This window comes from Phaethon aethereus (assembly GCF_964289735.1).
Source record: "Phaethon aethereus genome assembly, chromosome: 6".
Taxonomy (NCBI): Eukaryota; Metazoa; Chordata; class Aves; order Phaethontiformes; family Phaethontidae; genus Phaethon; species Phaethon aethereus.
The window spans coordinates 8752925-8767345 of record NC_138580.1 but is presented as its reverse complement, the minus strand read 5'-3'; the positions used below and the strand labels follow the sequence as shown (position 1 = coordinate 8767345).

At 39.1% G+C, this 14421-nt stretch overlaps 1 protein-coding gene across 1 annotated transcript in view; it reads right to left on the bottom strand.

Moving 5' to 3' along the window:
• NCKAP5 (NCK associated protein 5) overlaps positions 1 to 14421 on the bottom strand; it is a gene marked incomplete at its 3' end in the record, with an annotated part of 384285 nt that overhangs the window by 65392 nt on the left and 304472 nt on the right. Inside the window, exons 10-11 of the mRNA XM_082001372.1 lie at positions 3466 to 3570; positions 126 to 317 (exon numbers count right to left, since the gene is read on the bottom strand). Of these exons, the coding sequence (XP_081857498.1) occupies positions 126 to 317; positions 3466 to 3570 (297 nt within the window). The remainder of the gene's footprint in view (positions 1 to 125; positions 318 to 3465; positions 3571 to 14421) is intronic.

The window sequence follows — 14421 nt, the reverse complement described above, 5'->3', positions numbered from 1 at the left end:
GTCACAACTGTTTTAAATATAAAAGAGAGAAGAAAGTGAAAAAAATTCCGAAATAGGCAGCTTTTCAATTAATCTTGTTTCAGATGAACTTAAGCTAATAAATGAAGAAAATGAATTTGATTTACCCTTTTGCTGCAGGTCTTCCCATCATTCCAAGTGTAGGAGGAACCACTGGAATATTCACTGCAAGCACTTGAGAGGGAGAGTTCACTGCTACTGCAGCTGCTCCGGGGATATAGGCGGTTAGGACCTGTCATATTTAACTGACTCTGGCATTTCAAGACAGGTATACTAGATTTCACATTCTGCTGGCATTCCTAAAATATGAGAAGAAACAGAAATATATTATGGCTGGAAAAAGATCATTTAAATTCCCCCTGATTAAGAAGGACAAAGAAAAAGCAAGTAAGCTACTTACACCTCCCTATTATGCCATTAGCATCTAGTGAATTTAATACAGAGAACTAAATTAAAATTGCTAAAATTTTCATTTGTTGGGGGAAAAATCCACAATTCTCCATGTTTTCTTCTTTATTTTCTAACCAGTATTCTGCTCTTCTTTTGCTAAAGATTATTCTGAGTCTATTTGAATTATGCGTTGTACATAAGCAGGGTGCTCCAGTAAGATACGGAAAACAAAGTTGTAAGAATACAAGTACATCTTGACAACTGCATTATAGCCCTACAATGTAACAGATGAGGCTGTACATCCTGGACAAGGTAAATTAATTTAGTATCCCAACCAGAATGTCCACTGAGAATGGAATCTCTCCATTACAGTCTAATTTTGGTTTCCTATCTAGTTCAAAGCTTTGTCTAAGAAACTCTCTGACGTAGGACAATCCATCTTTGTGTCGCTTGCAGACAGCTGAAGCCTCTTGCTTATGCAATTTATTGACACTTTATGGCTGCCTTTAGTACTTGTGTAGTTATCGCCCTTCTCCAAATGCAATTTCAGCTGACTGTGACTAAGTGCCAGCTTTGAGGAAGAGAGTAATGAAGAGCAGATAGCACTTTAGGTAAAATATTAAACCTCTGTAGGAGTATCTAGGATGCCTTTAATTTGTTTTCAAACTAATACTCTTGTGCCTAACAGTGTTAGAGCTACTTTAATGTTAAGTGCCTGCACCATTGTGTTACACTATTCTCCAGTTTCCTTACAGAATCAGACATCTTTTTAATTACCAGGAACATGAGACAGAGTAACATGATTCTGTTTCATAAAACTTTGCTTTGGATTTCATTAAGGCAGAATAAAATTGTGCAAGCTCAAACAATATTTATTGATTTTTGTATGTAGATATAACCCAAATTAATTTTGCTCAGATGAAAATTTTACCTTTATATTCAGGAAGACAAAAGAAAACTAAAGTTATAGAATCCACAAAACAATTATCAAAACTGTATATGCAGTAGACACAGCTTCTTCATGCAAATCTCTGGAAAAATGCTCAGTTTGTAGGCACTTCTCACACACTAACATGTTTATTGGACTTCTGCTAATTTCTTCCATTTATTCCCCTATGTCCTCCCATTTATTACTACTAGGGTTGAACCTTTTTTCAGTTAAATGGGAGAGAGCGGAATTTTTACTGCTGAGGAGTTCATCAGTACAGCTGCTCATTGCTCAACTGACATAATAATGTTCTGTTTTTGACAAACGTAACTACAGGGCAAATCATTATTCTCTGTCACAGGTGAAACCTATGAATGGGAAAATCATTTAGAGGTAGCAAGAGCACATTTCACCTCTGGGAGTTACTGGTACATGTTCTCCGAGGAAGTCAAATGGATGCAGGAGGAATAGCCTTTAAATCCACTGGCTCTGGGAAGAATACATCTTTCGGCATCAGAGGCAGACTGATGCCTGTGGTTTTGGCTCTGAAACAGACTTTCTTGCTTTGTTGAGACAAATGATTCTTTATTTCTGACATTGTTGTTCCCGTGGGAGACCTTCTCTCATCAGCTTCCTCAGCTATGATGGCATCATTCCCTGTAAGGTTGACTGTATAGAGGCCAATGGCAGCACCTGCTTGTTCTGGCTATTTCGTTGCCTTTCAGCTGTGGCATTGGGAAAACATGTCATGTCAAATTTCTGCCCTTTATACTAGGCTATGTCCCAGTCATCATAGTGTTTAAGGGAATGCCGCCTGTAAAATCCGTTCCTATAAGAATCTCCTGTAGGAGAAAAGAGGAGATCACAGCACACTGACAAGTACTGCCTTCCCTTCCTGTCATCTTCAGCTAGTCTGAGAGCCTTTCCATCCCCTCACTTTGTTTCCTTTGCACCTAAAGAGAGGAGAAAGGCATTTGGTCCTACAGTTTTAGCATGGGAAAAAATTGAGATATCCAAGCAAACCAAAAGAACAGTATATTACTGTAATGATCTTTATTGTTTAAGACATGAGAAAATGTGCAAAAAATATGATGTCATTACAGATTCTGAAGTAGGATATCTACCCAATTTCTAGATGCATTCAGATCACTAAAGAGAGAGTGGAATGTTCTGCAACTTACCTTTATTGTCTAAATTATCCAAGAAAGTACTTTGAATAATATATTTCTGATGCATTAATTAAATATACTTAACTTCCATATACAACTATTATTAACTGACATGGTGAAATTTTAAATTTTTGTAATCATGACTCTTAAGTCATTACCTTTAACAAAATTAGAGTAAAAAGTCCTGAACGTAGTATTATAATTTAAATACATAATTTTTGCTAGAAGTCACAGAAAATTGAAAGAATCAGACTATTAAAGACACAAAAATCTGTATTAGAAAAACCTAACCTGAAGGCTTAATTACCATGTAAAAGGTTGTTAGCATTTTTGTGAATGTTTGAAACAATGCCTTTTCATTAAAGTATGTATTACAAAGGAGATTACATTTTTGTTGACACTACTATACTTCAAGATCAAAGGCACACACAGGTTCAATGTTCTGCTCTTGTCCTCTTTGTTTCCCTCTATCTTTATGTGACTTTTGTTTTTAAAGCTACTTTTTCTCTTTGACAACATGAAAGCCACACTGGCTAACGTTTTGCCAAATAAGCACACTGGCTAACCCCATCTGAAAAAAATATGCAGACCCTATGAATTTTTAAAAGTTCATACATAATATATCATAAAAGTAGGATGAATAATATGGTGTATGGGCTTTAATAAAAAGTGCCTTGACTATTTCTCAGAGATTCTGAAATGTAATCAATACCCAAAAAGGTTTCTTAGGGACATTGCTAAGATTTACGCTTTTTTGCACAGAGTGACACTATCTGCTTACTATATCAACTGAGGACACGATATTGAATTTCAGAGAACAGAAGTAAGAAGGAGTACTGTTATCTGACTCAACAGTGTTTCAATTCGGAGATCAGCTTTACAGCTCATCCCTGACATCAGACTTCAGAAGCTAAAAGGAGGGTTCCAAATGAGAAGTACAAGGACAGCACAAAAACTCACGTGAATCTGAGCATCAGCAGTTCGAGATTGCATCAGGCTTCTGTTTCGTTCTACTTCTGAAAGCAAATCCCCAGATGAGAGGTCTAAGATGCGTGAATGGAGTTTCTGGGGGAGCAGAAGGGAATGAGCAAAGCATAAGCATTTGTCAAATATGCAGCAAATCAGCATTTTTAAAACTCCAAACTCTGCTGTTAAATTTCAAGGGAAATGAAGACCCTGAGGTAAAAGAGGATTTGTTCTAATTTGAAATGGTGCTGTTTGTGATTACTTTGTCCAGGACTTCCTGTCTGCAGAACAGATCATTCTTCATCCAAAACAAACTCTACTTTTTCTTCTAGTCACTGTTTTGCAACTTATCATTATTTCACATGCAACAATGACAAATGAACACGAGTCACACTATTATCCATAGAGTTTGACAGGTTTCAGGAAAAAAGCATAAAAATGAACTACAAAATTAACATTTATAAATCAATCAACATGTTAAAGTTGTTTTATTTACAAGCTGTTACACCTTGAGTGAATGATTGCAAAAGTGACCCTATTTTTAAACAGCATTGATCTGCTGAAGGCCTCCCTTGCACACATTTTAAGTCAAAGTCATTAATGTCATCTGCTAGGAACAATTAATATGAATAGAAAATAATTGCATCAGGGAACTAGGGAGTCGGAGGATTTTGTGCATTAATATTCACATGCTGTTCGATTATATACGCAGTTCTTTTTTTTTTCAGTTTTGCTTGGAAGGATGGCTAAGCTTCTGCTTTTCCCTCAATATTCACCTGTATACTAATTACTAAGGCTTTCAGTGTGCATTAAGCCTGATTTGTTTTAATTGCAGTTTCAATAAAATCCATGATTTATGTGAATGTCTTGGCCAATGATTTCAAAAGAAGAAAGATCCGCAGTCTTGTCAGTCATTGGACCAACATATCATGTAACAGGCAGTATGGATCTGACTCACAGTTCACAAAAATCAATGAAAAAGGAATTTAAAAAAACAACAAAGGACTTTGGATCAGGCTCTTTTCATTTTCCCATTAATTCTCCAGACTCTCCAACCTGAGAGACCACGTCTACTCTCTCCTCAGCACTGAGGTGCTCAGCTTGGAGGCACTAACCGTGCAGATCCTGTCAGGGTGCTTTGCCAGTGAAGGATGCAAACTGTGGAGACTTTTTGAGGCTGCGTGAGTGGCCCATCACCCCGTCCATCCAAAAAGCTTAGTCAAAGGAAAAAAAAATCTGTAACCACAGGTCACACAGTATCTTACACCCAGCTACTACCCAGCCGGCTCTCCTGGTACCCACTGCAGAAATTCATCTGCTAGGGAAGAAAGCAGGCAGCCATTCCTAAAGCCTGTTATCTGCATGCTGTGCTTCAGGCCTCTATTCCAGACAATCTAGCATTTTTTTTTTAAACTCCTAATTTGGGAGTAATTTATAAAGAGTTACATATTCATCCGGGTTTCTTCAGGAGGTACTATCTGTCACAGACAAATTATGGGAAATATTCTTAGCGATCAATGTTCTGTAAAACATATTTTGTCCAATATATTGTTGAATAGATTAAAATGCTACAAGCACCCAGTATCCAATATACTTTTCATTACAAATATTAAATACAACCCGGCTATGTGTTTTTTAACATCAGTGACGCCTATTGCCTAGTTATTCAGTGTGCACCTTTTAAAGTGCTATTATTAGAGTTACTGTCAGGTGTTCAAGATTTAAGAGCCAGGTAAAATGCCTTCACAGATTTACTGACTTAGCACACATGGTAATTTTGACAATAATTCCAACTGCATCATTGAACCACCAGAAAATTCCACTGTTTTCAGAAGCAGGAGTCACCAATGTTATGAACAAGTGGTGTACTTGCTCTTTGCAGAGGAATTATGCTCTCCAGTGAAACCAGTCTCCTGATTTTTGCTTCCGGAGATATTTGAGGGCAAGTTACTATAGTAAGATCTGTGCATTAGAGGTGATGATTGGGGACGTCTGAGATATAATTGAACATTTATTTCCTGAGAAAAAAGTATCCTAGAAATAGTGCTACTGGAGTTTTACAGTTGTAAAACTGTCTTCCCATTTTTTCAGCAAGGCATTTCAAATACTTCATAATTTAAATGGGAACATATATGCATTTCAATAAGGGAAACTAAATATACCTCAATAATGTCATCCAATGGAATTTAGCATGCTGCTGTTACTGTGCGCATAAGAGCAGAGATTAGCCCAATAGGATCTAACACTTTTGAACAGGCAGAAAACAGAAGCAATTTTTGGCCAGTGATAAGACGTAGCCCAGTGGAGCACGCTGTAAACGGCTCGGAGCTACGGGGGTCCTTCCACACTGGCTCAGTGACCACTGGGCTGGGCTGCACAGGGGACACGCTGTGTTTGAATCATCTTTGCCAGCATTAAACTCTACAACTCTATAAAACTGTAATAACAAAGGTGAATCATCTGACTAATACGATTAACAAAGAAGGAAAGTGTGTTCTCAAGATGCATAATGTGATTATATTTCTGCATCAAACAAAAGATCATCACATGGGGAATATTCCTCCCCTCCCCCAAGGAAACTAACAGACACACGGCCAGCACAATGACTAGCATTAACAAAGAGCATAACAAAGTTTGAGATCATTAATTAAATATAATCACACAGCACTGAAGCAAGTCATCCAATTACAAAAGAAAAATTATAAGAAAATTGTTTCTCTTTCATTTATTTTTTATTTTTCCTTCTCCATTGTCTAATTCAAAAATGGAAAAAACTCTATTATTTGTCAAAAAACCTCATTAATGATCCATTCAAAATAAGTAACAGATTGTGCTAACTATGTATCTTGATTCTCATTTCTACTCAGATAAGCAAAGTGTACTATGTCCTTTATGGTTATTTTCAGGTGATGCTCACATACGTAGATCAAAGAGGGCCTTGAAACTTATACGATATTAAAATCACTGTTGATGCTATCATGATGCAATGCAACAAAAGGTAGACCACAGCAGAGAATGACATCCACAGAAAAGATCACATCAGTTTAAATGAATACTTAAATATGAAACTGAGGACTCACAACTGTAAATCCAAGACACCTGCTGCATTTGTTGGTGACCTGTATAATGATAAGGGGAAACAGGTCAATATTTGTACACGGTGGGAAACGTCTGGGCCCCTCTGAAAACAGGAAACCATCAGGAGCACTGGGTTGCAGAACAGAAAACCGTTATAGAATCATGGAATAGTTTGGGTTGGAAAGGACCTGAGGGTGTCCAGGTTGGACAAGGTTGGGGATGGAGAGCACAATAACCTGCCCATAACCCAGGAGGAAGCAGTTAAAGACATATTAAACCACCTGGACACCCAGAAGTCTATGGGACCTGATGAGATCCACCCGAGAGTACTGAGAGAGCTGGCGGAGGAGCTTGCCAAGCCACTCCCCATCATTTATCAGCAGTCCTGATTAACAGGGGAGGTCCCAGAAGACTGGAGGCTTGCCAGTGTGACACCCATCTACAAGAAAGGCCGGAAGGGGAATCCTGGGAACTACAGGCCTGTCAGCCTCACCTCCGTACCAGGGAAGATCATGGAGCGGTTCGTCTTGCTCACAGGGTGCTCACAGGGCATATGAAGGACAACCAAGGGATCAGGCCCAGCCAGCACAGGTTCATGAAAGGCAGGTCCTGCTTGACCAACCTAATCTCCTTCTATGACCAGGTAACCTCCCTAGTGGATGAGGGAAAGGCTGTGGATGTTGTCTACCTGGACTTTAGTAAAGCCTTTGACAGCGTCTCCCACAGCATTCTCCTGGAGAAACTGGCGGCTCGTGGCTTGGACGGATTTACTCTTCACTGGGTGAGGAACTGGCTGGATGGCCGAGCCCAGAGAGTTGTGATGAATGGCGTTAAATCCAGCTGGCGGCCGGTCACAAGCGGTGTTCCCCAGGGCTCGGTTCTGGGGCCGGCCTTGTTCAATATCTTTATTGATGATCTGGATCAGGGGATTGAGTGCTCCCTCAGTAAGTTTGCAGATGACACCAAGTTGGGTGGGAGTGTTGATCTGCTGGAGGGTAGGAGGGCTCTGCAGAGGGATCTGGACAGGCTGGATCAATGGGCTGAGGTCAATTGTATGAGGTTTAACAAGGCCAAGTGCCGAGTCCTGCACTTTGGCCACAACAACCCCATGCAACGCTACAGGCTTGGGGAGGAGTGGCTGGAGAGCTGCCCGGCAGAAAAGGACCTGGGGGTGCTGGTTGACAGCTGGCTGAATATGAGCCGGCAGTGTGCCCAGGTGGCCAAGAAGGCCAACAGCGTCCTGGCCTGTATCAGCAATAGTGTGGCCAGCAGGAGTAGGGAAGTGATTGTGCCCCTGTACTCGGCGCTGGTGAGGCCGCACCTTGAATACCGTGTTCAATTTTGGGCCCTTCACTACAAGGATGCTGAGGTTCTTGAGTGTGTCCAGAGAAGGGCAACAAAGCTGGTGAGGGGTCTGGAGCACAAGTCTTATGAGGAGCGGCTGAGGGAACTGGGGTTGTTCAGTCTGGAGAAGAGGAGGCTGAGGGGAGACCTTATCGCTCTCTACAACTACCTGAAAGGAGGTTGTGGCAACGAGGGTGTTGGTCTCTTCTCCCAAGTAAATAGCAATAGGACGAGAGGAAATGGCCTCAAGTTGCGCCAGGGGAGGTTTAGGTTGGATATTAGGAAAAATTTCTTTACAGAGGGAATGGTCAAACATTGCAACAGGCTGCCCAGGGAGGTGGTGGAGTCGCCATCTCTGGAAGTGTTCAAAAAACGTGTGGATGTGGCGCTTCAGGACATGGTTTAGTGAACATGGTGGCGCTGGATTAATGGTTGGACTTGATAATCTTGAAGGTCCTTTCCAACCTTAGTGATTCTGTGATTCTGTGACCTTTAAAGGTCATCTACTCCAACCCCTCTGCAATGAGCAGGGACATCTTCAACTAGATCAGGTTGCTCAGAGCCCCGTCCAACCTGACCTGGAATGTTTCCAGGGATGGGGCATCTACCACCTCTCTGGGCAACCTGTGCCATTGTTTCATCACCTTCACTGTGAAAAATTTCTTCCTTACATCTAGTCTAAACCTACCCTCTTTTAGTTTAAAACCATTGTCACTTGTCCTATCACAACAGGCCCTGCTAAACAATCTGTCCAGCCAAGCTGCTTGGAAGTTACCCTGTACTGAGTACTGCCAGGGCAGGTGTGGACTAAAAAGCTCATAGCCTCTCAGCTAGACTGGACCCATGTCTCTTCAGAAATTGAGTGCTGAGAGGTCCAGAGGCCCGGGCAGAGCAGAAAGGGCCTCTGTGTAGCTGCCTGTGACCAGTAGCAGAAAAGCTCCTCCTTTACCTGTGCGACTGATGCAGAAAAGGCTGTGCCCTTTGTGGCTCAATGTCAAGATTAACTCCCGTAACCCACATAAAAAATAAAAACAAAGTAATTGATAATTTAGGTGGAAACCTATTATATCAACTGCAATAGGAAATACAATTATCTGGCACTCAGATAACCAATCCATCAAACAGCAGGCCAGTTCCCCCGCCCCCCAGCAGCATCCTTATTAAGGCTTTCTAGGAAGATAAAAGGCGGCTTACTGCCTGCTGGCATGAGGTTATATTACAGAGAGACTCCCCTAACTGTTGTGCCTCTTGACTGTATCTGTGCAGAATATCTATCAGTTCCCATCTCCTTTTTGAAACATCTAATGGCCTGCAGCATTGCCAGAACAATTTTCAATGAATTATGCCAAACTGTACACGGCTCTCCAATATTGGATGAGTTAATTGCTATTAAATCAATTGGCTTTGCTTTTCTCACATGAGCCAAAGTCCATCATTCACAAGAAAGAAATTCTCTCTCTAGGTTCTAAGGAGACATTTTCATCCTGGTGCTCTGTGCCAGAGCTGTAAATGTTTTTTTGGTGCACGTGGCCTCCTCCCATCTTTGCTGTTATCTGCGGCATCACAAACCTGAACAGGCATACTCTGGACTGCTCTCCTATGTAATCAGACCACTGTAATTGGAGTGGCAGGGAATACCTTTTCTGCAGCCTTCACACCACTCATTTTTAATAATTCTCTGCACAATGAAGATTCCCCTCAAGTCCACAGGCAGCAACACTACTGCTCCATTTCTTCCCCGTTGTACTAAATGAGTTAAGTCTTAGTAACTCCACCAAAAACATGCAAGAAGTGTGCAACACAAGAGGAGCGCTGATATGGCGATCTCTTTATAGGCGTGACAGAGGCTTGTGAAAGACAAGAGCTCTTTCTAGCTGACTTTTTTTCACAATGATCTGACCTGTCTCACTCTATGTGTTCCCTTGTTCTTCTTTAACTGTCATATCCATCAGAAGCAGGGTGCGGCTATGAATTAATCACATCTAGGATGACTTTAGTTTCAAAGGTCTTATAGAAATAGTACTCTATACCACACCTTCATTGCACCATATAAGATAGCAGACCGAAGAAAGAAAAATATATGATTAGGTATGCAATTTACATAGTATTAGTTTATGCAGAAATGTAATCTGTCATGAAACTAAATCTTGAATTTTTTAGTCCTTAGATGCATTGCGGAGGGGATGTCATCTGGAGATGAGAGAACATCCTTCACTTATTCCATCAGAAGCTACCTAGATTAAGAACATGCACTATTTGAAGTATGAAGTGTGAACTTCTCATACACTAAATACTCTGAAATGAAGGAGAAAGCTAAGTATAAGGAAAAAACAATAAAACCTCTGGAAGTAGAAATAGATTTTGCTTTTAGACAAATCAGAGTCTGTAATACATATGCTTTTGAGATATTGTAATTCTGCTTTCTAAAGAGAGAAGAACAAATGGTTGTAAACACAAACCAGCTAAATATGAAGCAAAAGTGAAAGCTGCAAAAAGATGCTTCCATTTTATTTAATTCTAATGGCCACTCACATAGGAAATGTAGTCGCAATGGTATAGTGTGAACATACAGCAATGTCTGATGGTTTATTGTATATAATTGATGTAATAAAAATACAATTACAATCATTTTTCAGCTCTTGGAAGTTATAGATTTAATAGAAAATTCAGAATTATGTCCTACATTCCTACTATTTACTTCCTATAGGAAAATTCCTATAGAAAAACAGAAATTCATGGCCATCACTGTTTAACTTCGTAGTAAAAGAAAATTATTCCTTCCTCTTTCACAGTTTATAATGTCGACAGCAATTGTCATACTGAGCACTTTCCACTAGTTAACCAGCTTGGTTAGGAACTTGCCTTCATCTTTCCAGTAGCTTACTACATGTGAAGAAAGACAACTTCCCAGTAGAGTTCTTGTGCATCATATATGCCATCCCAGATTCCTTTTTATACCTATATCCTTTAGGGTAATTTCAAGGCCATTTCACTGTGGAAATAGCCATGCTTTTTTCCTTCTAATTCTCTAATACTTTACTTTGCAATCATCATTTATCCTAACAGTGTGAAGTTACTTCTGACTGTGGCTATTTCTTATAAATATTTTAGACTAACATGAAGTCCTGCTTTATGGTGGTTCAGCTGCAGAATACAGTGTGGTTTTAAGAAGCATTCCTGTCCTTTTTATCACTTTTCAGCAGTGCCTTTACCTGAAATAAGGTCCCCTATGCACAATCATAGTTTTGTTTTTCTGCCCAGAAGTAAACAGTTAATATGATTTCTTTTGGTGCCAGTTCTGGGAATAAAATATGGCCTTATCTTATAAGCTACATAGGAACAGCCATATAGGTGTATGTCTCTAGCTCTTCACAAGCGTGTTATAAAGAGACCAAGATTTAAAGGATGAGGAAATAAGAAAACAACTGTTATTCCTAGGGAAAAAAAAAAAAGTTCAGCATTTTCAAAGGAAGAAACACCAGGATCAGATACTAACTCTTCCTGCTGTCAGCAAGGGTAGAGTTCTGAGTCCATGCTCATGTTCACTGGTAGTAACATGACAGCTCAACAGTTTTTCTGGACATGTTACATGTTTACAGGTTGGCTATATGAGATTATTTTGCAATGAATATTTAGACTCATATTTTCACTGGTACATATAGCAACCATGACCAACCAATCTGTACCTGTGCATTTCCTTAAGCACCAAAATTTTGCATCAAGCAGCCAGGGAAAAGAAAACAGCAAAGTATCAGTGAAGCACAGGAGCAAATAGAGGTTCACCACAGCTCTCTTCTGGCCCTATTATTTTGCTGCAGAACATCCCCTAGCGGAAGTGAATACAGCTCTGCAATGTGGGTAACAGGAGTTCATCACAGGAGACATCTAGGAGAACATGCAATATGCAGTCAACTTGTCAAGTAACTCCTTTTTCCTACTGTTGAGCCATGTTTAACAATATACAGGATTGGGGCTAAAATTGGAGAGAGAAACTAATAGCCTTTGACCGTTTAAAATACCCCTCCTTTACCCAAAATAACTATACGCTCATCACTTCTTAGACCTCTAGAGGCTATTAACACACATCTGTGCAGGCAAGAACATAGAACTTCTGACTGGAAAACTAATGCATCACACTAAGCTTTTTTTTCCTATTTCTCTGTTGCTACGGGCACCATTTCCAACCGATCAAGCTGTTAATAAAGATACTTGATATTTGGCAAAAGTGTGTACCATGAAACGTTATACAGCTCAGTCTGGAACAGGCAAAGCAACTCAGAAGTCTTATACCCCATTGTATTTAGTACGAACATCTATGTTGTCTTTCATATTTAATATTCTGTTCTTTCTTAAGGTCTGTCTAACAGGTCAACTAAAATTAGTTTGCCCTGTATGGTGCTGTTAGCGTTCTCAACAGTTGTACCGCAGGAGACTTACTCCTATAGCTGGTTGGATTTATTTTGGTGGGAAGAGGGGGTTAACACACAGTAAGTGAACTCCAGGATAACACAGTGGTATCAGCAGGCAGTTGGAGACTGTTATTTACTGGTTTTACCTACAGCTATGTAAAATACAGGAATCAATCCCAAACATGCTGTATTGCTCAGTGGTAATAGGAGGAAGAGTTATACATAAAATGAATATTAAAGGATTTACTGTCAAATACATTCCAGTAAGCTCAATCAGTTCTTAGTTCAAAGAAAAGGAAGTTTCCAACTATTCCAGAAATTTCAAGTCAAGTGGATGTGAATTTTCTGTTAATCTAATAAAAATACTTCCATGAAAGTTCTAATTTGATATTTTCCATTTGTTTTGGTTGTTTCTTGCCTCCTACCAGGTTGACTTTGCTAAAAAATAGAAGCCTAGTGACACAGAAGATGCTAGATGCTTTAGAAGATGCTTTAAATTCAAACCCAGTATTAATAGCAGTTTGTCAGTTTTGCTGGCAAGTCCTCCAGGCAAGTTTACTGAGACTTAACTCACAACATCCAAGACAAAGTTTAAGGGTATGATGTTACAAACATTTGTATGGAAGATTAGGGTTCTAAAATTACATCAGAAAATCCTGTTAACAAGGAAAATCCAGCACAAAAAATAAAACAAAGGTTTCACTCGCGTCTGCCTCAGATTTTCCAGGTTTGCTGCTCTGCTATTACCAAGCCACCCAGAGATGGCAAAATCCAGTGAATTAAATTCCAAAGTAACTCAAGACAGTTGGAAACTTACATCCTAGGGTATAAATTTGCAGTTATTAAGCAGACATTTGATGCATAAACATAAATAACTTAATCTCTCTGTATTCTTCAGAGAGTTGACAACATTAATGTAAGCCTAAAATTACTCCTGTTTGAAATCCCTTAGTTTTATTAATTTCTACAAACTGCTTTAAATAAAAGTTACATTGAAAGACACAAAGTAATCCTCTCTGATCCTAGTTTACATTTTATAACTCTATCAGTGTTTTCAAGCTCTGAGACTCCAAAGTGGTAGTTCTCATTTTAATAGCACCATGGTAGTAGTCTGTAAATATTGCAGTAATAATAAAATGAGCTAATTTAATTTCTTAGGAAAATGTATGTATAAAGTTCTCTGTAGTTTGTAATTACTGTAAAGTCAACAGTTTACATCAATGACCTGGTAATCAGCTACTCAGAATGTAAATAATTAATGAAATAAAGGTTTTCAATGAGCTTGCTTACGGAAGACTCCTTGAAAACGGCAGTTTTGTGAGAATAGTATTGTAGAAGAGTTGAGCCTCTTAGTAAGTACATATTTGTATTTTGTTTCTTATTAATTTGGTACAAAACAGTAAATGCTTTTTGTAAATACCTTTCTATTGATCTAATACTAATTAATATGTTAATTCCACTTTGCTAAGTAAGTGCCAACATCATGTAGGTGCTCTGAATTATGGGAACATCAAACAGTGGAAGGCAGAATCTTGCATATCCTGAAACCTTCTCTCGTTACTTTGCTTACAAACAAAACCATTTTTTCTTAGCATTTCAGCATGGTCAGAATCAGTCTAGGAAACAACTTCATACTAAATTCCTGTGGCAAGGAAGAACTATACTTTTTTTTTCTTTTTTTACACATCTTTTCACACATTACCTATGCTTTTAGTAAAAAGGTGGGCTGTTTTTTATTACTTCACTGTATTTAGGAAATGCCTTAACATGAAAACACAGATGAAAAGTACTGATTTTTCAGTCTCACTTATACAACAGGCATTGCATTATCAATCATTATCTGATTAAATGCTACTCAATAATTTCAACATGCTGCTAAATTGTTGATACTGTGACAGTCAGTGATACTCCTGGTAGCACAACATGATTTTGGTCTTTGTCTTTGTGATTCCTACAGTTTAAAATTCATTTTCACATTCACTTTCTGACTATGCCCCAAAATCATCTAAAGGAATTAGGCAGACCTCAGTACAATCTTGTTATTGACATTTACGTTGATCGATGTTGGCTCTTACAGAATTGGAATCTACAGATCAATTCCCTTATTAGATTCGTTCTC